This window comes from Paralichthys olivaceus, chromosome 15 (assembly GCF_024713975.1).
Source record: "Paralichthys olivaceus isolate ysfri-2021 chromosome 15, ASM2471397v2, whole genome shotgun sequence".
In the NCBI taxonomy this organism is placed as follows: Eukaryota; Metazoa; Chordata; class Actinopteri; order Pleuronectiformes; family Paralichthyidae; genus Paralichthys; species Paralichthys olivaceus.
In genome coordinates, this window is record NC_091107.1 from 12,341,976 (window position 1) to 12,367,764 (window position 25,789).

General features: G+C 42.0%; 1 protein-coding gene across 5 annotated transcripts; it reads right to left on the bottom strand.

Annotated features, from left to right (window-relative positions):
- Positions 1-885: 885 nt before the first annotated feature.
- LOC109628610 (pecanex 3) lies at positions 886-25,078 on the bottom strand. Of its 5 annotated transcripts, none has more exons than XM_069539825.1 (36): positions 24,674-25,078; positions 23,162-23,648; positions 22,016-22,224; positions 21,694-21,799; positions 21,452-21,491; positions 21,154-21,249; positions 19,139-20,878; positions 17,372-17,501; positions 16,862-17,031; positions 16,623-16,680; positions 16,371-16,536; positions 16,068-16,225; positions 14,292-14,445; positions 13,507-13,539; positions 13,240-13,411; positions 12,398-12,508; positions 12,116-12,207; positions 11,899-12,008; positions 11,363-11,468; positions 11,156-11,248; positions 10,888-11,038; positions 10,407-10,551; positions 9,101-9,278; positions 8,861-8,969; positions 8,556-8,685; positions 8,184-8,242; positions 7,869-8,084; positions 7,118-7,371; positions 6,757-6,987; positions 6,276-6,379; positions 6,020-6,167; positions 5,709-5,939; positions 5,185-5,459; positions 4,912-5,081; positions 4,397-4,803; positions 886-3,868 (listed from the first exon to the last, which is right to left on the bottom strand). In XM_069539825.1, the coding sequence occupies exons 2-36, from the start codon at positions 23,312-23,314 to the stop codon at positions 3,716-3,718; spliced, it is 6,858 nt and encodes a 2,285-aa protein (XP_069395926.1). In that variant the 5' UTR covers positions 23,315-23,648; positions 24,674-25,078; the 3' UTR covers positions 886-3,715. The 5 variants fall into 5 exon arrangements, with proteins under 5 accessions (XP_069395926.1, XP_019941361.2, XP_019941360.2 ...); XM_020085802.2 differs by having other exon boundaries at positions 16,401-16,542; XM_020085801.2 differs by having other exon boundaries at positions 9,101-9,275; positions 16,371-16,542.
- Positions 25,079-25,789: the final 711 nt, after the last annotated feature.

A 25,789-nucleotide genomic window follows, 5' to 3' on the forward strand; every position in this document is an offset into this window, starting at 1 on the left:
TAGTTTTCTTTACCCCAGAAAAGGCCCTTTATATTTAAATACTTCATATTTACATCTAGGGGTGGCCATGTCTTTTACATTAGTCCAGACTGGACAAACTTAACACCTTTTCAGTTTTTATTAAAAGCTGCCACAGGTTCTTCTTCATGTTTGGAAGGGGAGGGTGAGGTGAGGGGTGTTGCAACATGAGATTTCAACACTAGATATCACAACATTCTACACACTGTACCTCTAAGAGAACTGACTCCACACGGTCTTCATCATCAAAAGCTGATGTCATAATGGAACCTGACCACCGGTGGTTCAGTGTGTTGTGCTCGTAGCAGATGATTAATAAATGAGCTGCTAACCTCAGGCAGAGAAGAGGGAGGGGCTAGAGGTCTGTAAATTGTCAACTGTCATTACATTTGGGGTCAGACAGACAGAGTTAAAAGATCTTCCTTTCATATATGTCAGTTTATAAAAACATTTAAGCTAGCTGCCTTGAGGACTTATGTGGTAACATATTTAAATCACTAATAAAAATGTATAGATCAAAGTTTATTTGTATCAACAATATTCACAAATGAAAATGACCGTAATTGGGCTTAATAGGTTGCAACAATCCTCTGTCTTTAACTCTCAACTTCAAAACTACCCAAAAAAAGCTAATGAAGGAGGGTGGAGAAGGTTAATTTACTCAGACGACAAGTTCATTTACACTTTCGGGCTATTAAGCAGCTTAATTGTGTTACTGATCAACAGCAAACTGCTACGACTGTATCACTTGACTCGAGTATAAATGAATGTATCATCAAATCAAGTACAAATTCAGAACTAAAGATCCCTCACAGAAAACCACCAGGACAAAGTAAAAATGAAAATAAAATCACTCAGAGCAGCTGATTTGCAAACAGACACAAAAACCTTTAATTTAAATAGGAAGAAGAAGAAAAAAAAAAAAATCACATAAAAAACTGTACAGAACATTTAACATTGACTTAAAGTTCTTAAATAAAAGACCCCCCTCCCAAAAATATAGCTAAAATACCAAAACAATAACAAAGTGGGATGGTGTGATACTTTTTGTGCAAAAGAAGTTTGAAACGATTCTTCCCAAACTGCACATTTTACTGTGAAGTTTCTGTCTCCACTGCTCAGCTCTGCCCTCTGATGGGTAAACACAGGAGTCCCTCCCCTGAACCTCAACATAGTGTCTTCAATGTAAAAGAACCCAAAATCCAATAATAATAAAATAGATTTATATTTTAAATATATATTTATATACGAAACATGCTGTACAGAATTTCAGAGATAATAAATCCCTTTTTATTAACACCCAGGTTTGTCCGTTAACTTGTGCTTTCCTCGCTCCCAGCAAAGTAAAAATCATCATAAAAAAAAAAAAAAACTATCTTAACTCCCTTGGATACAAGATGAATGAGGAGAAGAGAAAAACAGAAAACAGCACTGATCACAAAGTCTGTTTTTCCTGAGTCGAGGAAGTTACTAACGTGTTTCGAGTGGGATGGCGACGCACCTTTCGTCTGTTGCAGCGTCTTCACAGCCAGGACTGACAGAAATGTCAAGGCTGCGGAAATTTTTTTTTTAAAAAGGGGGTGAACAAAAAAACTCTTTGTACTGTTTGTGTCCCTTATTCAGATCCAAGCAGAGAAAGAGGGAATAAGGACAGAGTGATTGAACAGCATGCAGTGTGTGGAACGTTCTTTAACCCAGAGAGAATAAAACTATCTTCTGTTTACATTAGCATGACCCAGTATTCAACGTATGGGTCACACATTTTTTCTTTTTAAATCCCCCTTTCAGTTTTCTCCCTTTGGACAAATGGTCTTCCCGCAGAAAAAGTCGATCTCTTTCCCGTTACAGACCCTGAGAACGCTGGCCAGCTTTCAAGTTTCCTACAGGGGAACGCGGGTGGTTTTCTGATACGCAGATTAACACTATGGCACCAGGGCGCTTCTGAGTCTTGCTGCAGACAACTGGGCACAAAGCCACAGGAGCTGGGGAAACGCTTCGGGTCAAACAGATTGAACTGCCAGCGTCGTCTTTCTGCTGCATGATGTACTTCAACACTGTTTTCATTTGCTTTTCACAGTGATGGAACAAAGAGTGCACGAGTGGGAAAGAAACCAACCTAAAGTGACTTCTCAGGGATACTTCCAGTTCTACTACATGTGTAAAAAAAAAAAAAAAAAAAAAGACTCGGCTATCGGTGAGATGATACAGATGTGATGACACCAAACAAATTGAGAGAGGGGTGGGGGGGTACAGTCGACAGAAGGCAGAGGTCCAACTCGATATAATCAGCACACCATATAGACAAACCCCGTTAAAGATATCTGTAAGACAATATTAAACAAATAAATATTCCACCTTTGCTTTTCAGTATTTATTCAGCTTTTGTCTATTTCCAACTAAAACGCTGGATTTAACTGTGGGAGGAACAGTAGTAGTGGGTATATTAGCAGTAGCAGGAGATGCAGAAGCAGTAGTATAGTAACGTGAGGGGCCGTATTGCAGGCAAAGAAAACAGAGCTCCCCACACAGAGCGGCCTGGATCCCTGCTGTTGAGAAAGTCATGAGCTGACTGGATCTGATCGGAGAGGAGTTTTTTTTCTTTTCTTTTTTTTTTTTTAATCGAGAAACCAAACTCAGTGCCTCTTAAACACAGAGGAACTTGTGATTCTTCAAGTAAAAACAATAAAAAGGACATTCCACTCACCAAAACAAAAAAGGCTTTATGTTTCTAACACTCTGTAGGTTTGTGATCAACACATTCACCCTCCACTCCACCTGATCCAGGGACACCTGCTCTCTCCAACATTGTCCTACATCTTTGTGACACTTGTCAGATTCAGGCCTCATACATTGTAAACTGGTGGTGTAGCATGTGCTGGCTGGGATGAAAGAGGTTTTCTTTTTTTAAATCCCACCTGAAACTTGCTCGGTGACAGAACGTGTTGAGTATTGATGTTGTCAGGCACCTCTGTGGGAAACAGGCCAGAGGACAGAGATAACACTTTGGTGGGATGCGTCTTTTTTCTTTTCTTGTTGAGTATGTATGATGTGCACAGGAGAATAAGTGGAGCCTGTTGAAACTGTTCAATATGTATTAATAAATATTATTATTTCTTCACCTGCACACACAGCGACATACTGGTCCTTTTTGTTTTGATTGGTTATGCAAAAAAGACAAAAATAACCCTGCTGGTTCAAATGTCAAGTGAGAGAAAGTCAGAGGTGATCCTCTGTTCTCCAGTATAAAAAATAAACAATCCTCAAGCAAAAAAATCCCTTTTAATTGCACTGGTCTTTCTGGGCTGTCACTACCAACCCAAAGGTTGTCCATAGAGACACGGAGTGCCTTTATCTGGAAAAACAAAAGTTACCAGTGAGCTCATCATCGGGCCTTATGAGTCTCGATGAAAGCTGATTTTGGCTGAAATCATTTCATGATCTGACGTGAGTCAGCTCAGCACTCTATTAAATCTGACTCCTTTGGCTCCTTTGGAGGATAGGGGTGATGTGTATAGAACCAAATCCATCCAGTATTGCAGAGCGCCACTGCATTACAGGATCTGAGTCACTTAAACATGGGGATGATGGAATGAGTGCAGAAGGCTGGAATGAGTCCTGTCTGGGCGGGTCCGGACCAGGTTCAACCGCCGTGTGCTTTCTCTGCAGAAAATGTCACTCAGGGTCTCCCAGCGCAGACTCATCGCAGATGCTCAAGTAAAGGCAGCTCTGTGGATTCCTCCCGGGGGGTGGGGGGGTCGCCGGCACTCAGCAGGGTGGAGTCCATCGTCTGAGTGGCGCCCAGAGGATCTTGTGTTGAACTGAGCTCTTGTAGGGGAGCAGGAGGAGTAGGCTGTGAAAGACCAGACAGATACAAAAATATTCATCACAAATCAACACTGACATTTAACAGACTGTAAATAAAGATAAAGAACATATCTCCTCTTCCTCCCACCATCCAGAAATGAAGACAAATATCCTAGATATGAACGCTTACATCCTCTACGTTGTAGTTAGAGCCAGAGTCTGTGCAATAGAAATCATTGAACGCAGGATATAAGTCCCGCCCATGCATACACTTGGTCAATCATGAATCAGTCTCATCATGACATTTCACCCCATTTAAAAAAGCCAATTAAAATCAAAAAGAACCAAAAATGAGCACTAGAATTAGAGAACTACCTAAAATGACAAACTATCTTTGACAAAATAACATTTAGCATGTCCCATTCACAAACATGGAGGCCACCAGGGAGTGATTGACCCAGCTCTTTTATTTGATCTTTTTTAATTTACTTGACCACATTATTCTCGGGGCTGTTTATGAGTCAGACTAAAGTTACACATGAGTCAACAGTAAACACACTGTCAGTCTTCTCACCTGTGTGCGTATGGTCTGTACTGCTCCTCCTTCTCCCTCCACTGCAGCTGGTCCATTAAAGCCCTTTCTGCCTGAAAAACTCCACTTGCCGAAGTGGCTCTCATAGTGTAGCCCGCTGCCCTGTCCGAGGCCAGCCCGCTGGCCCGCTCTGTGCCCCGAGTTCTCCAAAAGGCTCGCCGGGCAGAAGCGCTCCGAGCCTGGCAGAGGAGTCGGAATCATGCTGCTGCTGAAGGAGAGCTGGGAGCTGGACAGCTGCTGGCCCAAGAGCCCCTGGATGGAGGATGTACGCTGTAGGGATGTGAGCAGGCCTGCCTCCATCCTGCCTTCTGATTGGCTGAGTAGAGCTAATGGAAGAGGCTGAGGGTGGTGAGGCCAGTTCTGGGTTGGACCTACAGGGTTGTCGGTGCCTGAAATGCAAGAAAGGCCACTTTATTACCTCATACAAGCTCTAAATAAAAAATGTGCAGCGTTTGGTCAGACAGAACTACAGGATTAGAAATGCTTTCGGGTCTTACCCATGGAGGGCTGGATAGTGGTGATGTGAGGCTGAGGAAGGCTGGAGGCAGGTGTACTCTGTGTGGTGTGTATGGCTGGGTTGGTGGAGATGGAGGTGGAGCCGCCTCCACAGTCAGAGTCCTCGATGTTTCCTCCACTGTTGCAGCCTGCACCGCAACCTTTCTGTAACCTGCAGAGACACATTGCACACATTAGAGTTTAGATGTTCACAGATGCACCACAGTCACTGAAAGGTTAGTGTGTTACACACGTATAAAGTCAATATCCTGTACCTGTCCCAGCTGCTGATGAGCCACGTGTAAATGTTGTGTGGGCTGATGGGTCCTCCCCACACAGAACGGAGCTGGCTGTGGCCTCCAGCGTATGAGGTGGTGAGGGGGGACACATAGATGGGGTAACCAATGGGCTGGTCGCATGAGGAGTTAATCATATTCCTCAGCGCCTGCTTGGCGTTTTGAATGCTGCCACGCTCTGGGTTACGATTGCGCAGGAAAACCAGCTCTTGCTGTTGCCCTGCCCAGAGCCCACGCACACACTCTCTGTTGACCTGTGAGGGGCGACACAGTGAGGGGTCAGAAGTGAATTACATTGCAGCGTCTGGTGCTATGTCACGGCTGCCAGTAGAGATGATCTACTCAAATGATTTTTGCTGATTTTGTGTGCAACATTTACTTACACATCCACAGTAAACATAGGGCCCAGTTTGAAAAACACTGCAATTCCCCTTTAAACGAGCTGTGATTCAAACAAACCCAAGACAACAGGAGACAGAGTAATAAACAGAAAGAACTGATACCTTGATGACTCTGAAGCTGAGGAACCTCTTGTTAAGCATTATGATCTTGTACTCGTCGCTGCCGTCATCCATGATGTGGCGCAGTGCCAGCAGTGAAGGCATGTTTGCTAGAATTGCGCTACGCCACACGGGGTCACCCTCGTGTGATATCAACATCTTCTCCTCGTTGGCAGTGATGGCGTCGTACAGCACAACTGGATCCTCATACTCATCCGGAGATGTAAAGTGGTCCTGGAGGGAAATGCACATCACAGGTCAGTCTCAATTCAGTGACAAAAAGAACAATCACTATGGCGTATTAGAAATTCTACCTGATGCAGCTTGAGGGACATGCGCACTCCAGGTGCCACGACTCGATTCAGCAGGTCCATATCTGCAAACACCCATTCATCCCGAGGAGACGTGATGCGAAAATCTCCCTTGAAGAGTGCGTGGAGGCCGTAGAGAAACGGCTCCAAGCTGTCAAATGGATAAACAACAATAACCCTTGTATCCTGCTGGCACATATTTGTGTAATGACAGGTGCTGTTAGCCACAATATGAGAGTTTGTTGCCTGGTGGTCTTACCTTGCAGACATGCTGTGGGAGGCTGTGCCCAGAGCTCTTCTTCCCAGGATACACAGGCCAAAACAGAGGTTGACAAGTGGAGAATCTCTTTCACAAGTAACCGGCTACAACATAGAAAAATTTAAGAATTACAAAATATAATTTTTGGAATGTATTTTCAGTTATTTTTGTATAATAAAGACAACAAGCCCCTAAGAAAAAGTATGAAAATGGTACAAGCTGTTATAGTAGTATTAGAAAAGAAAAAAGTATGTGTAGAGAAATGCAGAACCCCATCTCTTGAATTTTTTACATTTCAACTTTTTTGTCCTCAGTCTCAAAAGGTTGTCAAAAAATATCTTGATTCGTGCAAAGCAATGTTGCATGTTGTTTAACATTTGGTTACAACTCAGCCAGAGTTTAGACTGTGGGCAACTAGCAGAGGAACAAAAGACAAAAACAACCACAACAAAGTAGGATTCTAATTTGGAGATGGTCTAACCGTTTGACGCCTGCTGTTGCAATACTGAATCCAGTCCAGGTAAATCATGCAGAATGAGGAGAGGGTAATGCCCGAGGCCCTGTGGTCATAGTCCTCATCGATGTTCAGGTTGAAGGTGGGGTCACTGTCGACATAGTTTGGACTGAGACAAGGCTGCAGAGCCTCCTGAACCGTCTCATTAGTCAGCCACTCTTCCAGCTTAGAAGATCGACTCACATAGTAGATGATGCTCTGTAGGAAGAAAAAAACATGATCCAAATTATTTCAGAAGACAAAAAAAGTCTTCAGCAGATTAAAAAAAATTTAAAAATTAAAAAAAAAAAAAAAAAATGGAAGAAAACTTTTCTAATCAGTTACTTACTTTGACATAATATGTGATCAGTATCTTTCGAAGGTCGAAAACTTGCAACATGGAGGCTGCGTTGTTGTCGCTGATGCTGTAGCCCTCTAGCACGTACTTCGTGGCGGCCACCTCCCACGCCAGCCAGCGCTGTCCGAAAGCAGCATTGAATGACAACATGTGAGGCAGGTGACCCGGTTCACAGCAGCAGCATCCCTCGTCCTCCTCCACTCCCTCTGTGATGGCCTCTACCTCCCTCTGCTGACAGTAGGTACCTGGACACATTGGACACATATGACACACATGAGATCAGCTGCATAAACACTTTCCATTTCCATTTTAGTGAACTATATATAAAACTTCTAGTATGAACCTGTGTGTGCATAAGCAATAACCAAATTATCAAATAAGATAACAACCTCTGTGTGACACACATCTATTTTTCTAAGCCCTGAACACAAATAAACCTGCAGCTATAAACACAGAAAAAAGATATAACTGGAAAAAAAAGTAAAATTGAATAAAAAATAAACAATGATTATGGGATCAGATGAGAGCCATTCAAATTTCAAGGTTGTTAATTATCATATTTTTTAAGGTTCACACTAGTTTGACCTCGTCAGCTGCATCTCTTTACATGACTGACTGAGCTACAATAGCCTGATCTCTAAAAATAAATATTACTCTGTAAAACACGACAAATACCAATGTGAAGTATTCAAACTAAGACGTAAACAAACATTTTCAGCCCCCATCATCCCTTGCTGCTGACCTCTGAACTCGAGACCCCTCAGCTGGAAGGTGACCAGGCCATTGCCGATCTCGATGATGTGCACCAGAGCGTTGAGGTAGTCTGAAGCAAGGATGAAGCAGTCGCCCGTGCTGTAGTTACCCCAGCGACCGAGTAGCAGATCTCCGCACAGACTGTGCTGCAGCGAGCGTGTCAGGTGCTCGTAGAAAATCGAATTTAGATTGTTGTCGTCCGCACCTTTAGGAAAAGAAAAGACCATCACCATAGCTACAGAACAAGAGTAAAAAGGGGGTCAAATTGAGATGATTAGATGCTGAGAGAACAATATAGTGTTACCTGGGTTGCGGTCTAATTGAGTGGCAAGTCTGGTGTTCGAGTGATCAACCCGCTTGGTGCTGCAAACACGACAAAACAGAAAGAGACAAACCTTTAAAGAATCCTAAAATAGAAAAGTTGCTTAATGCCAGAAATGACACTAGTATACTTATTCTCCCAATAATACAATGTTTTACTTGATAACATTCGAAAAGTAAATTAATTCAGACAGGGGCCTTGTCTTGTTAACTCAAAAACACTCAGGGGGCGTCATAAAGAGGGCTGCTTAGTGGCAAGATCTGTCATTAAAAAATCTGATAGAACTCAAAGGAAATACTAGATTGCACAAGCTGTAGGGTCAGTGTTACATAAATAATGTTATCAAAAACATACTTGTAGTCACGCTCCCAGAATTTCACAGGTCTGGTGTACGAGGTGACAAATACAGCGCTGCCTAGGACAGGATTGAGAGGGGTGGAAAATACAGCAGAGAAAATGGCCTGGACGAAAAGCACAGCAGAGTCTGAAGTAACATGAGTTAAGGATATGTCATCAACAAAACTGAAACTAGTGAAATGTCTTGAAAGCAGACCAGGTGGAAATACTGTGAATATGAGAAGAACAAAATTACAGAAACATGCTGAATAATGTCATTTAATAAAATAACACTGCAAATAACTAAACAACCTGAAGGATACGGGGCACAGCAAAAGGTTGGGCGAAGGCGTGGAACGCAGACCCCCACGTGATCTGCCAGGGGGCGATGTAAGTCAATACAAAGCGAAGTTTGTACAGCAGGTCCCACATCTGAGGATTCAAAGGAAAAAAAAAAGTCACACAGAGAAAACACATCACCAGCTGTGTTCATACACAGACACACACATCCACTGTGAAAAGTAGAACAACTTCATTTCGGCTGATATAATGTGTGTTCTAACCTTGCTGAAGAGAATGGACATGAAGTAATAGTCAATCAGGAAGGTCTCTGAGAAGTGTGGATAGTCAAATTGGAAGAAGAGCGTGGTGAAGCACAGCGTGACGTACTGCTGTGACGGTGCACAGAAGGATGAACGCAGCAGCTTCATGCCTGCTACTGAGATGAAGAAAGCTCGGCTGCTGGAGGTGATGAGAAAGAAAGAGACAGATAATCAGCATCACACAATGACTTTTAGTAAGTTACCTACAATATGTTTAGATTTGTCTTAAAATATGGTGAGATCTTCATCCAAGCTACATTTATGAACAAACACCATTTGTTTCATGTAACCACAAAACAAATCAGAGTATTGTTTTTATGCATATTGTCATTCAAGATTGAAGGTGTTCTCACAAGACGCATCTCCTGATATGAAACACGCCTCGCAGGAAATGGATCTCTGTAAATTTACAATTGAGAATTTGTTCGGTTTCATAAAGCTGGAAAGGATTTCAAAGAGCAGTCTTCACTTAAGACAAACTGAAGTGATTTAGCACTTGAAGCAACACTCACTTGAAGTAGGTGTCACACAAATATGAATAAAATGCAGAATAGTCAGTGAGGAGAACCCCAGAGTAACAGCTTGAGGCTTCACTGGAGCTGCTTAACGTCTCTGTTCAAGAGTTTACTACGCTCGATCATCTAGGAAAAAAACTTCACTGCATGCTTGAAGTTTGCTGAACAGCACTGTGACAATTCACAGCACTGCAGAGAAAAATGTTTTGTGGACTGATGAAATGAAGGTTGAATTGTTTAGGAAGAACTGACAAAACCACATATGGCGTTAAAACAGCACCACGTACCTCATGAAAACATCCCAAAAGTGAAATATGGTGGATGGAGCATCATAATGTGGGCTTTTATTAGCTTGAGCAAATTTGTGTTTATCTATTACTTTTGACTTCGACAAAGGTCGAATCACATTTTATGATCAATTAAAGCAGAAAACCAAGGACATAGAAAGGGTTGACATGCCACTAAAAGTATGGACATGTGGAGAAAGCATGCGATCTTAAATGAAAATGTATTTTCCTTTACATAGAATACTGTATAGACTGCCAAATTTAAGTGGAGAACAAAGGGAAACAACTGGCAAGAGTATATTTTCTGCATCTTGTGCACCTGGGGTATGGTTCAGTGTGTCCATTAATTTTATGTTCTATGGTTCCAATACACAAAGCTACGCAGTACATATCCCCAGGGAGCAGAGATGGGAGTGTAAAATATGGATGTGAGATACTTTGGAGACAGAATGAGGGAATGCTTACTAGATGTCCAGCTCCTTGTGGTTCTGACCCACAGTTCGAGCTTCTGTCGTCAGGGAGTTGAGCACCACGGCTGGGTAGATGAAATACTTCTCCACACACTGCAGCCATGCATACAGCTTCTCAAACCACATTAGCTGAGCAGCATCTGGTGAAAAGCAGAAAAAAATGATCTTGTGATAGCTCTTACACTTTATTTATTGATTCTTATTCTAATAGTGATACTCAAAATATGCACGCTTATTAAAGAACACACAAAACCATTCAATGCTGTTGCCTCTGTAAAGTTTCCTGAGAGATGACTGAGGTCTGTGTTTTTCTCTAGAGCACTTCAATACGAGATCTTAGTGTTATTCCATTTACTCCATGCAGCTTTTTCCAGCGGGGATACTTACAATGTTCCACTTGTTCATATAATAGCTTTTCTTCTCACTTCCACATGCGTGTTTGAGTGAGAAGATAAAACAGCAATCAAGACACTCACCTCGGACCTCAAACTGACTGTACTCTCTGGAGCGGAGCACAGGGTGAGCCAGGCAGAACCACGGCAGCTGTTTGCGAAGCTGCGGCAGGAGATAGTGTGTAATGAAGCCTATAACTCCGGCCAGGATGTACAAGACAAAACTAAGAGCAGGCTGTGGATCAAGAGCAAAGAGAGGAGAATTAACATGATAAGTCTAATGCCATTTGTCACTGAAATCCTGTGAGAAATGTTTTGTAAGAACAGGATCAAAAACCCAGCTCATACTAACTTGTAAAGCGATGAAAACTGTGCTGGCACTGATGGCAAAGGTAATCACAGCCATGAGGGGACACATGACGAGGTCAGAATGAAGAATCTCTTTCTACAAAGAGAAAGTGAGCGAGCACAAGAGTATGATATTAAAAGTAAAGATGCTATGACATCAAAAGTGAAACTTTCAGTCTGTGCAGGCTGCGAGAGAGGGGGTGATATTTACCACAGAGTTACGCAGCTTCTCAGGGAGAGGATCCTTGATCTCCACAGGGGGGTCTTCTGGTGTTCGGTTCTCCAGCTCAGGGAATAATTTAGATCGGACCAGTGACCTGATGTAAGACGTAAGAGAAAAAAAGAGAAAATAACCATGAGAGCTACAGCAAAGAGCTCAGGTCCAACATCAAAGTCTACGTCGTCAGTGTAGTGAAAGCAGAATGTCTGCAGCAGAGAAGGAGCATCAATCAGACTTAAAACACTCCGGGTCATTTTAATACGCGAAGCACAAATAAAGGCAATACATTACACAGCCTATGCAGTATTGATTAAAACAGTTGTTTTGTCACCTTAGCTGAAATGCTGTCTGAGAAAACAGGCTTTAAGACACTACTTCAAAGTAAGAGGAACATTATATAAAACAAAAACAGGTGTTGATACTAAATATCAGATTTAATCAGATTTTTGGTGAGTGTTAAAAAGTTTTTAACGAAACATTCAGTATTTACATTTTCTGTGACTAGCAATATGGAACAATATACTGACCACACAATGGTGGGATCACTGCTTTGGCGGCTGAGGTGGTAGGATAAGGCCAGGAGTAGGCCACAAAACACAGAGAACAGTACTGGCACATGGGCATCCCCCCACGGTGCCTGATCAAAAAACAAACAAGCAAATATTAAATTAAGGACTTTTCTAGGAATTCCAACTCTGAAGTAGAAACACCCCCTCATTCATGCAGTGTCTTAGTTCCACTTACATTGATAGCACCGAGGCAAAATCCATACAGCAGCGCAGCCACCAACATGCTGCGTATGAGGCTGAAGAGAGACGAGAGGGGGCTGGTAGTGGCTGATGAAAGACATGTAGAGAAAAATCAGGAAGACCCTTTACTCAAGTAATAACATGCAGTTTCTAAACGTGCAGCGTTCAGATGATTTACACGTCCCCCTATTTCCTGACAAGGAATTACATCATCATCATCATCATCATCATCATCATCATCATCATCCTCATCCTGTCAGTGTAGAAATGTTCTTACCAGTTCCACCAAAAATGTGCATGTCAATCTGCTCCAGCAGACACATCACAAAAGTATTGACCTGAGGTAGCAACCCAAAGAGGAAAATGACGGGAAAACACAAGGCAAAGACTGTAGGGAAAAAGAAGGAAATATTTATAATTTTTTAAATGTTTATAATGTGGACACAACATTTTTTTGTGGACAATAACTCTCCAATAAGTTTAAAATAATTTATCTATCCCATGCATGTAAAACTATTTATGGCTATTGTCTTACTAAAGTACAACTCAAAGTACGTTTGGACATGTCACAGTAGGGAAAGCACAGGTGTGAATAGTAATAATAAACTCTTTACATAAACAGAATAACATTAAAACAGTAGCAGGTGTCAAAATAATACATTTGATGAAAAAGGGTTAAAGCAAGGTGAAGTTTAACACAAAATAAATACATGATTGAATCAATTAAAAGCAGGATCAATTTTGAATGTGTTCCCAGAGGACGCATCTCTCAGATGAAGTGGGAGATTGTTCCAAATCTTTGGTGTACAATAATACAAATCTGCTTCACTGTATTTGCTGTTAGAATGTGGCACATACATTCATAATAAAATGAATGATGACTTAATTTCAAATAGGTGCATCAGTTTCAGGCTCCTGTTGTTGTTCATGCTGGCTCACTGTCACATGGTGATGAGCCATCGTTTTATCAGTAACAACTGTTCTTTTCCTATAATAATACGTCAGTATGTGTTTGGTGAAAAGGGCTCATACAGAAATATAAACATGAGTTGATCAGTCCAGTGGTGCCCTGGACATCTGGTGCAATGCTGATACAACAAGTGGCATGTAAGAACTAACCAATGAGCATGTCCCTGACACAGAGCAGGAAGTGTCCAGAGAAGAAGGTGATGCCGTAGAGGGAGAAGGGTTGAAGACTTCCAGAGCGCCCAGATAGGTCAAAGACCCAGATCATCACACAGCATAGGCAGAAATAGACCGGCCGACTGTACACGATGATCCAGTTATGGCCCTGTTAAGTAATAGACAATGAACCACAGTTCAAAAAAGTCACAATATTTGACTTATTTGGGGTCTGAGCTTTGAGAAATTTTGAACAGTACTCACGTGCATGGGAGAAGCTGCATCTGGTTGTACGCTCTAAAAAAAAAAGTTAAAAAGGCATGCAATTTAAGCTTTCACAAACTCTTTCCATAAAAGAAGAGAAGCAACAATGAGAGGAGAGGGATGCCTGAGGAAATACCACTTGATGCTTACATTGTGTAGCATATTGCAAACACTAGGAAAAAGACTGTGGCTTAAATACAGAGTGGAGGAAAAACACTTATGCCTATTAAGCTGCGAAAACACTATAAATTATGTACAAATTGATTATTAATGTAAATCGATCTCTCCAACTACAACAGCGGTTTGATTGGTGGGTGGGGGTCAACGCCTGACAGATTGCTAGAGAGATCAACAATCTGGCTATCGAGCAGTATTTTGCATATTGGGTCTTCACAGAGGCTGTGATAATAAAACAGAACTTTATGACTGAATGGACAGAGCACTTTATCTTCAGACATCTTCTCAACCATCTGTGTGTCGATTTTGTTTTCCAATTAAAGACAAACTGCACAAAGTAGCATATAATAGCTCAAAATAGCACAAATAGCTTTCTCTTTTCTGACATTATTTGACAATGCATCTGGTTGGAATAGAAAATTATCTTCATTGTCATTCCTCAAAGCCAAAAATCAGTGTGGGTTGTTACTATAGCGCTCATGTCGTTGCTGGCAGAAAGGTGACTAAAATATGTCGTACAATCAATAAAATCATAGTCTCTGCCAAGCTTACGACATATGTAGCATGAAGAAGATCAATATAAATAATGTAACTCAGTGGATACGTACTTTCAGTAAGGAGTACTGGCAGCTTGCAATGACCAGGCAGAACTGGAAGACCCAGATGTCCCTGAAGTAGCCGTAAAGCAGCAGAATGAACCCCAGGAAGGCCACCAGACTGGCCAGTACCACAGCAAACACGTTCTCACCCACACGACGGTTCCTGGCAACAGAATTCACAGAAAACTCAACAATGATATTTCACTGTTCAATCTATTTATATAACAGATAAAAGGTGATAACTATTGAATATATTTACTATTGGGACATGTAAAGTAAAATAAGCCACAATGCTGTTGGGTATCAGACACATGGCAATAAAGGGTTCTCTTTAAATACTCTACTGTAGCAACATTAAGCCGCATCCCAATTTTCAGACATGCACTAAACTCCAGAGATTTTCCTGAAATTATCCAGAGTGGACGTATGTGAGAACACAACGCGATGAAGATGTCAAGTTGGAAAGACAATGAGATTTTTGGGTGATGACCCGCATAATCTTCTGTTTCATTCCTTATATATTAAATGCAAAATCTGGAGAAAGTCCAGACCTAATATTCCGGCCATTTTCTGGCCTATAGGAGAAGATGTTATTTTTACGAAGCTAACCATTGTCACAATCATGTTAAGGTTTGAACCTTTTCTCCCTGTGAATGTTAAGATCTGGGAAGTGATGAGGTTAAAAAGGTTATGACTGTTTTTTGCATGAGGATTTTGCAGCTTCCAGTAGATATAATCCCCAAAGTCACACTGAGAAGAAAACCACCGTCACTCAGTGGCTTTTTGCCTCGTATAAAAATGTATTAAAAAGTATCTTCTATTTAGGGAGTGGTGTTAAAGCTGTATATTTAGATTACACCCACAGAGAAGAATTTAGTTTTGTCTTCAGGACTAAGAGACACAGATACATACCCGATATGCCAGAAATATTAATATCACTTGATGCAGAGAGGGCATTTGTTCAGATGGAGTTGGATTATCTTTTTTATACCCTCAAACTATTTGGTTTTGGTTTGAGATTTGTGTCTTGCATAAGGGTGCTCTATTCTTACTCACTAGTGGCTGTCCAAACTAACAGCAATCTCCCACTCTGCAATAGGCAGGGTTGCCCCTTCTATTTGAAGTTGAACTGTTAGGGATGGCATTGCACACTGACAACGGTATTATGAGTATACTATGCAGGATTTGTCTAATGCTATTTATAGTCAGACTATTAAAATTTGATCACAGTCGGCGAGCAAGAGGAACGTTGACAACAAAGCAGTGACACAGAGAAACAAAATGTTATATTCTAATCGTTCGACTAGAGTTGTGTTGTAAAGGGCAAAGGTTGCAGCCGAGAAATTACCCTAACACAGCAAAATAAAGTGGGACAGTGATGATTTCAAGGGATTGAGCAGCTGCCTGTTTACAGACAGACTGGGGTTTCAACAGTTCAACTCAAGTCAAACAATATACAAATGGTTATGCATGTCTCTGGGGCTGGTTTGGTTCTGGAACAGTCTTTGTGCTCAACAAATAAAATGAATTACCTGGCTTTAACTTGAAATGCTTACTAGAAATATTAGTTTGTCTGGCAGATGTTTCATGCTCAGTGTCGCAGACACACAAAATAAAAAATCAAATAAGAAAAAAAATCAAATGCACTCATGTACATTATTCATTGTGTAGCAGTTATTGATATTGGGGTAAAGCAAATACAAAATGCTTAGCTTTGTTTTAGAGAACATGGTAGAACAAACAGAGAATCATCCTTCCTCTACTCAGAGTCAGAGTCTGGCTTACCTGTCCAATAAGGCCAATAGAGCCAATCGATCATATCGAACCCTCAGCCACTTTCCAGGGAGCACCCAAAAGCGATAGTACTGTTTGGGTTTGGCTTTCTCCTCGATCATCAGAGTGTTTTCCTGGGACTCTTGTAAAGACTCGTGATCCAGATCAAACTAGATATGAGGTGAGAAATAAGTGATGAATTCAGTGGAGGAAACTACATTGACAAGCTGGGGTAGTTTCATTTTGCAGTATGACTGATTTATGCAACACTCAGCCTAAGATAATCTGCCATTTCAAACATCAAACTCTGCTAACCTCAGGCATTTCCAGAGGCACCCTGCGCACCTGCATGCCCTGTAGAACCACAGGTCTGGGTTGCAGCATGGACAGGACTGGCGCCCCTTCCTGGACCTCAGTAGAGGTGAAGCTTGATGACTGGGACTGCCTTTCCCTTTCCCTTTCCCTTTCTCTTTCTCTTTCCCTTTCCCTGCAAAAGTAAAATGTTTATGGTATTAATTGTCATTTTCATTTTTGTCTTGGTTTTATGAAAGTAAATAAAAGACTTACTGAACTGGGTCTTCATATCCGCCTCCACCAGTTCCAAATGTGTAGGACCTCTTCACCCCTGTTACACAACAGAAAGATGACTGAAATGAAATACTTTCAATGAGGAATGACGTGAGACAAAGTAAAGGAACTATCATGACATAAATGGAAGGAAAATGTCTTGATTGAGAAAAGACAAGTAAGCAATTAAGTCTATTTCCCAAAATTCAGAACTGGTCATTTAAAATCCACTGGCTCACCGCTCTCGTCAAAGAAATAGTGCACTGCTCCCTCTGATGTGTCGTCAAAGGTGGAGGCCTCATGGATGCCACTGCGAGGCAGTAGGAGCGAGGAGGCAAACTGTAAGGCTGAGGGGAGTGTGCGAGTCCGCGAATGAGAGGAGGTACGAACCCGCTGGAGGTCTTGCAGACTGCAGAGAAAACCCCCCCCACAAAAAATGCGTTCACAAACATTGTCTAATTTTACCTTTAGAATATAATTTTGGCAGTGTAAAGCCTAAAAATCAATCAGTCATGTTAAAGCTTGCATATTCTCTAAGGTGTTATCATTAATTTCTTCTTATATTGCTAAGTATTAATTTTGTGGCAAATCCCCAGAAATATATCCCCTAAAAAACAAAGATTTTTTAAAAAGGATTTTCAATACCTGCATTCATCATACTGTTAAGGTGCCAATAGCTGTGGCTACTGCAGATGTGATTAGAGAGTCAGCCTCATAAACCTTCATTCAGGTTCGCTTAGTGGACTGACCTGGGAGGGGATCCCATAGTGGACGGGGGCGGTGTTGGGTTGCTTCCGGCATTGTGTCTCCTGCGGATGGCCTGGGTCCTCTTTACACTGCTGACCGAGTCGTGTTTGCTCCCGTCCTCTGGAGCCATGGCTGTAGAAGGGTTATTAGTTACCTCGGTTTACAGGGTCAGTTTTTACCATATATAGCATAATTTGCTAAAAAAATTGGACACAATATCTAAATTAGCCTGTTACTGGATTTCCCTTTTGCCATTGTAAAATGTGCATTTAGATGTATGCATGTCAAATACCCTGAATTACTTATTGATGGACGATCAACCAAACTGGTCCCTCTGCATTTCTGCAGTCATAAAAAACCCATGGGTCATGTTGACAACAAAAATAAAGCCTAATGATGCATTACTTTCATAGTCAACTGCAGTGTAAAAAAAATTCCATTTGTGTTTGCCTCAAACAATTTGAGGTTTACAGTACATGAGCCACATCAAAAGCTATGAGTAATATTTTTAATGATAAGGCAGCCTGTTATCTTAATCACAAAATCTGCTTTCTATTTACTTCATGGTTTGTAAATTACGAGGCTGACACGAGGCACAGACATATAAGCCAGCACTGATCTAAGGTCAGTAAATGAGCTTTACTTTTACATTAGTGACTCAGATTAACCTTGAAAGGATGGTAACTATAAATCACACTCTTTCAAACAACTAAGTTTGTTAAGGATCGAGGTCTGTGGCATGCAGCACATTTCCGACAATAAGATTATGCAGGGTTTTTCAGCCATGTTAAGATCTGACAGGGCCTGAGCATTTTTGTGCAAAGCCTAAACTGACTGAATAAAGAAAAACATGCTGAGAGTTTTTCCCTGAAACTTCGGTTTTAAAAAAGTGGGGGTTGTCAAATATTTCAGAATAAATACATACAAGTGGTACAATGATATTTGAATATGTGTTGCATTATGGGTTGTTTGAAGCCATATTATATGGCTAGGCTAATGGCTAGTACTGAAAATGTAGTAGCATAGAAGTAGACTATGTAAGCCCATCAAGAGTGAGAGTCATTCATATCAGCCTTACACGTGTTTGGTCAGTCCTGCAGCCACAAAGGAAATACATTCATGATGAGTAAAAAAAAAGGTTGTAGCATCTCCTCACGTCTTCTTGCCAACAGAGTGAGAGTACATGTCACACTTACATGTGATCAAATGAAAAAAGATTCTGTTTAAGAATTGTATGTGGGAGCAACCGGGTAGCCAAACTGCTAAAGCACAAACCATATAGGCGCATATTCCCTGAGGAGCAGGTCCCAAGTTCAACTCTTTGCTGAGCTGACCATTTATTCAATATCATTCTACTATTTTTTCATTCTGTTGTCTGTCTCTACGTCACTTTTATGGCTGTTTCAAATGAAGACATTGAAATATAAATAGTTATAATGCTGCAATAATGCTGATATTCTAGAAGGATAGAAAACATAGGTTGTGCAGTTCATAAGGTTCTAAACTAAAGTGACGATGGCCAACCTTTATTGGTTATTCATAGTATGGTAAAAAGCTGCTAAATTAAGCAACCTACTTTATTTGATACTAACCTAAAAAAATTATAAAATAAATAATTAAGTTCAATAAATGAGTTTAAGACAACAATATCAGCCAATTCTTGGCTTATTGGCTTCATATGAGCCTCTCCAGGTTGGTTATTTTTCTCAATTAAGAACAGGACATCTCTAAAACACAACTTTGCACCACTGATGATAACACCAACTCACCTCCTCCCACAGCTCCCTCTTCAAGCAGCTCTCCTACCCTCCAGCCCATCTGGTTGCCAGTCCAAGAGCCGCCAAGAGAATCGAGTCGATGGTGAAGAGTTCCAGGGAAGCCATCGGTATGAATAGTGCGGGCTTCCAGATCAGACTTGGAGATGGTTAGAGTTCGGGGTGCAGGGGTGGAGGTGGAGGGCATTGTAAGCAGAGTAGAGGGCTGAGCTGCCGTGCTGCTCTGACCACCACCGGCACCATCCATACTTAGCACTCTTGCATGAGTTTTAGCACTAGCCGTGCTAGAAGAGCGCTGAGCGGCACGAGAATGAGAGGGGCCAGCAGTTTCAGGTAAATCCCCTTCCCTTGGAGTGGGCAGTTGAGCAGCAGGGGAGAGTGGGGATGTCATGCCAGTGTTAGCGAGTTCTGGGGAGTAGCAGGAGGTAGAGGAACTTGAATCATCGTCGTCGTCGTCGTCATCATCATCATCGTCTGAGCTATATCGGCGCTGGGAGCCCAGACTAGAACCAGCACTCATGTCACTGCCATCATCCTCATCGCTGGAATCTTCAAACAGACTTTCACTGTACGCCTTGGCACCCAGTCGGCTGCGCACAGGGATGTAATCTCTGTGTTGTCTATGATTGTGGTGACGCCTGTAAGAGCCACAGTCAAAACTACTGCTTCCTGCTCCAGCTCGCCTTCGTGGAGCTTTCCTTCGGCCCGGCCTGTGCCCTACACTACTGCCGCTGGCCCGCAGCAGCTTTAAGTCTTTCGGGCGCACAACCTGCTGGACTTGCAGAGCAGGCTGGTCAGACAGTAAGAAGGGGGTAGAGGATATGGGCAAAGCAGGCTCAGAGCACACTAGACCCAGGGCCAGCCCTGAGGGAACTGAATTGGCCTGCCGAGGTGGGGGTAAAGGAGGAACTGGGTAATTTCGGTCTAAATCGCAAACCTCTGATTGGCCACTACTTGAAGGGGAAGAGTTCTGGAGAGGAGGGGGCTGTGCAATATCAGAGGGTGCAGGGGTCAAATCCTCTCCTTCAACAAGTGTCCTGTCTAGCCCCTGGCTAAGAGAAAATTCTTTGGAAGGTGAACGCAACAGCACACTGTCTGACAGGTTGTCTGTGTCACTGCCACCCTGTCCTGCCGGATCTTCCCTAGGCCCAGGGATGTAGGAGCCTATTGCTTTTGCTGAGGCAGACGGCTGTCCGTCCACAGGCCGTGACTGGCTGAACGAAGGGCTTTCCAGTTGAGTGGAATCTGTTTTTTCACTGCGGTAACTACTAACAGTGCTCAGCGTTTCACGGTCTGTGGTGGCGCCACCTGCACTGAAACAGCTGTCTGTGGATCCGGCAGCTAGTGCCACCCCGCTGCGGCTGCCTGGGTGCTCAGTCCCAGGTGCAAAAGCCACAGGGTCAAGGCCCAAACCCAGGAGGTTTTCACTCAGCTCCTCGCTTAAACTGCTCTTTATAAGGGGGCTGAGAGGAGTATCCCCCAGGCTCTCAGATTCAGCAGAGGGGCCAAGGGGAGAATAAGCCCCCAACCCATTGTCCTCGGGACTCTGTTGATCCTCCACTTCCTGCAACTGTTCTTTCTCGCCTCCATCTTCTTGACTGGAGGGTGAAGGGGGAATGGACAAGCAGTCTCCAGGTTCTCCAAATACAGCAGACACTCCAGATAATCCCACGAGACCAGAGAAATCCCCTCCCAGACCAGCAGCAATGCAGGACTGGATGACACGGGGAGCTCCTGTACAATAGAACAGACCAAAGTCCTCACTTTTACACTCTAACACAGAGGTTTCAAATTGTCCTACTGAAGACCTAATGCTATTTTCATTCATTCATGTAAATCCATGCACCAACCTTAATCCCAACAGAAAGAATTAAGAGCTATGTTAACAATAGAATGTGTACAGTAGTTTTATGCTAATTGCCTGGGCTCCCGAGTGTGACTCATTTACACAATTAAGCATTCAGTTTGCAAGATGCTCATTGCTGGTCAATGATTAATAGCAGACTTACGAAGGGTGTCCTGGGAGCTCTGGCGTAGGATATCCCGGTGAGCTGACGTTACAATCACATTATTGCTTCCTTGTTCCCGCATAAGCTCTTTGATATCTGAGGTCAAAATTAAAGAAGTCACTCAAAAAGTAAGAATACATATTCAACTTATGGTAATGTGGCATACAGACTTGATTGTGAAAGGACATTGTGCAGAAGGATTTAAGATTATACATTATTAACTATTGTTTAAAGTAAAAAACAGTCAATTCTGAAAAGCAATATGGTATTAAAAAAATCTAATTCAGCAGACACTTACCCTTAGTGCCCCCTGTATCCTCCAGCTGGGGCAAGAACTCCTGAAGATTAATGACAATTAAAACAGTAGTCAGTTAATAAAAATTATTAATTCACATCATTATATGTAGTAACAAGACCATTACAACACTTGAATCTAAAGAAAAAAACATTTCTAGCATGTAGAGTTGGAGAAATATCAGAGAAAAGGAAAAGGGAGAAGAAATAACACTGCATGCTGCAATAAAATAGAGCTAGCCTCACCGACACCTGGTTCAACCCAAACAGTGAGTGCTGGGAGCTACAGCGCACCGGGGGTGTTGAGTTGACCTTTCGAAACACAGTCATCTCTACACCAACATGACTATCCCTGTGGAGAAGTTAGACAAACAGAAAATTAAAAACCATTCAGCATTGTAAAAAAAAAAAAAAAAAAAGGAAGTGATTTCTGCATTAATAGCTAAATAGTGAGTACTCCTTTTTCATTACGACACATATTTTTAAAAATATTAAAAAACATAATAAATCAGACAAAACCAAACTATAAAACTGTCTGATTCCATTTAGTCAGAAAACCCCTTCTAACCTATGGTGATTTCCATCATGGAGACCTGAACCCTCATCTCCCTCTTCGGTTCTTGGTGCTTCAGCTGTGAGCGAGGCCTGCTTCTTCTCTATAATCTCACCAAGGTCGAACATAGCGTGGAGCCGGTAGTTCACCACCTTAATGGCTGTGAAGAAAACTGCCACCACAGCAGAGTAGATGCCTGCTACCATCAAGCTTGGAGGAAGAGCCTGAAAGGGAGTAAAAAAAATTAAACAATAAAAATAAAAGCAATTAAACCTATCTATAATAATAATAATAAGGCAATAAAAAACAATTTCAGGGAACGAGTGCAAGGAAATATGATAATGGCTGGCAAATCGTAAATTCTAAAAAAAGCACTGAACAAAACAGTGTTATGTACTGATCATAATATTTGCCAGTTTACAGGCACCTGTGCTATAAAAAAATTACTTATAAATGATGGTAGGAATTAGATGTTTACCACAATTAGACATTCAACATTAGACTGTATCGGTTCAAATTAAAGTTATTTTAGATAATCTTTTTAAAACAAGGTTCAAATGCCACAAATACAATGGAGTGCCCAGAGCAACCACAAATGTTCAGAAAACAAAGTTTTCTCAAACAGTTTCAAATTCTCTGTTACTGAACTGAGAAGGTAAATGTTATGTAAATGTAAATCTTTATAGCCCCACTGTCAGGTATGAATGGAATTGAGATACTCTAAACTCCTATTTCTGATAACAAACTAACTCACTTACTGGCGTTTTGCATGTGCACACTTTTACGGTTGCAATGGATCAGTGAATTGTACACTTTGATGCATTCACTTTCACTGTCAGTTCTTGTGACTGGGTTGAACTGGGAATTTCTTCCACAACTCTCCGACATTTATGTTGCTTGCTCTATTGGACTCCCAGGTACTGCTGTCACTTAGATCTCAACATGAAATTGGTGGATAAATGTCATGCAAATGATGGTGGTAAAAAATAAAAAAAACTTCACTGAATGTACCAAAATGCAGTGTAAATCCCTTGTGCGGCTGACATCTGTGGTACATTGAAGCACTTCTGGTATTTGAAAAATGTTTATGAGGGTCTGTGTCTGAATTTAGTTGCGCCTTCAATTATTATTTAATGTAACCTGCTGTGGAAATTTGCTTACCATGTACAACAGAAAGGGGAAGGCCAGAAGAAATATCCAAAGGTAGAGGTGGAAGCAGTTGGAGAACGTGCTCTGATGGGGGTCCACATACCAGCCTCCAGTGAGCGAAGCCCACACCCCCTGCCGCAGTATCTGAAGAGCCTGGGAACCCATCTCCGCTTCAGGTTCAACCAAAAGCTGAAATGCTTCTTTCAAGGCTGTAGCTCAAAAAACTGTGCAGCAATTCGAGCCACAGTGTCTTGTGTCTACGATGGCACTTCCATTGGGGATGGCAGGTCAACCAAGACTGTTTCATCAAGGACAATAGTTCTGTGTCTTGGATATGTATACTTCAGACGAGGTCAAGAATCCTTACACATTCTCGTGCCAGTGTGTTCTCCCTCCGTGCGCCAACGTTGCCACACTCTAGCCTAATCCCTGTTGGGTAATCTGGAGAGTGACTTTTTGGCACATTGGTAACCCACTGAATGTATGAAAAAACATTCATCTGCAAGAGAGATCAAATCTGGATAAGTTCCTTATATGAGGCTTCACACATTGCATTTAGTAGGGAAATTAAATGCTGGACAACAACCAATTTATAAAACTACACTGGATATCACAAAGTAATTTGAAAAACTGTAGAAATCAGTTTATATGCACATATTAGTAATCGAGCTGTGCATATGTCAGTGTATGTCTAGTCTGTTTCACATTTTGTAATTCCTTAAATCCCATGATTATGAAACTATGTATGTTTATTACTAATTGGCCTTGGACACCTTTATCTTATCTTAAGTTAACACGTGTTTTGAGTCAAACACTGAACTTGATCAATTATCTTTCACAACGTCTAAATTAGTTCAGTGTAATAATTATTTAACCAACTGAGCAGTCAAAAGGTAAGGTGAGATTATTCTGAAATTACACAGGCAGGCACTATAGTCACTCTAATACCTACTATACAAAAACAACGCAACATAGAAGCTACACAACATCGTTCCTAAGTTACCACAGATTTCAGGAAGGATGACAGAGCTTAAAACAGCCTCCTTTAATGTCCAGGCCAGTGCTGTGCCAGCTAGATTAAGTTTTCTGGCTGACATTAACAAGCGAACACACAGTTTAGCCTTAGCTTGCGAACATGGCTGTGCTTTTCTAATCGGTGAAATATGCCCCGTTTAAACAATTAACACCTTCAGTCACCCGAGTCGATATTAAAACATAACCCACAGCAGCGGTACACTTCTCCAAACTGGCTGACAAACGTTTAACACCACCAGATTTGCTTGATGCTAGTCACCAGCTAATGCTAGGCCGCACATATCAGCACTTGAGCCGAGGTAATGTCCCTGTCGTTAGCTGGGTGACTAACAGCAGCCTGCCGACAACAAGTTAGCTTCACCGAGGGTCGCTAGGTGAGCGTTAGTTCAGCCTGTCACTGGCTAACGTTAGCTTAGGTTAGCTCGTTAGATTTGACAATGGTGCTCACTGTGAACTGTCCTCCACATTTTTGACGCCAGCATCGCTTACAGTTAGCATTAGCTGTCCAGCTTGCCTCATATCCTCCTTCCGCATCCAGTCATTAGCGAAAAACAATCTCAGAGGCTTCCTTCCTTGGCAGGAAAGCAGCAGCCGCCTGTCCAGAAACCCACCAGCGTCCCTCCGTGTTGGCTTCGGCTAACTTCTCATTGTTATCTCACTGCCCCTCGTCCTCTTTGGCATCAGGGGCTGCGGGCGGACATGCAGCGGAAGCGGGGCTCCTCTCTCATAGTGAGCAGCCGCTGTGTGTTGGCACAAACGGTGGCTAAGAGAACATGTTTCACTGAGCTAGCTCACTGTGACCGGGCAGCTAGCGCTAGCTAACAACTATTTGGCACGCGCACACGCACGGAGCGCAATAAAGCGAGAGAGAGACATATTTATATTTAGAGAGAGAGAGAGAGATTCCCATGACGCTGATTGGCCAAATCCACTGACGTCATGTGGAGGGCACTTCTCTCTTTAATTTCAAATTTGTCAAAACATCGTCGCATTCAGTCCTGTGCAGAATGTCTTAGCTTTTTATTGATCAATTAACCTCATAAAACGTGCAATCAATAAAATCAGTTCTCCTCTGTACACTTGTGCACAACAATCACCTGGTTGTTCTGAGCACCCTGGAGAAGTGGCCACAGATTTCCGAGGCTGTCAGTCTTCTTTCTCCTCATGTCACCTCCGACTCAAATGTATGAAAACAACATAAAAAAGAATTTTACATATGAATACATACTGCTCCTGTGGGTTCATCCAACAAGGCAATTTACATCATGTTTTGTCCTCTGTTATCCTCCACTCGGGGCTTCCGGTCACTTGGATGACACCACAAGAGCAGTATGGAGGCATTTTATGTTTTTTTTCTGTTGTTTTTTTTACATTTGAAGAGTTGATCACCAATTACTTCAATTGTATTGGAGTTGGTCGGAACTCTGTTGAACCCCTGTAATCAATACCAATATAACAAAAGTCCAACATATATCAATATATTGCTTATGCATTGTGCAAGTTGTGCACAGTTCAGCCCTAGTTGAGCCTAAATAACACCAGAGTCTGTAAAGTCGATGAATGAAATAGATAAATAGTGCTCATGAACACATAATGCCAGGTGAC

Bases quoted from the DNA above. Each gene is read 5' to 3' on its own strand.
- LOC109628610 (XM_020085799.2), bottom strand. From the start codon at position 23,314: ATGGGTTCCCAGGCTCTTCAGATACTGCGGCAGGGGGTGTGGGCTTCG. The intron at 13,540-14,291 runs GTACGTATCCAC...TTTTTTTTTTAG, and splicing joins GCCAGTACTCCTTACTGAAA to AGCGTACAACCAGATGCAGC. The intron at 9,279-10,406 runs GTAAGCATTCCC...CATCACCTCCAG, and splicing joins CACAAGGAGCTGGACATCTA to CAGCCGAGCTTTCTTCATCT.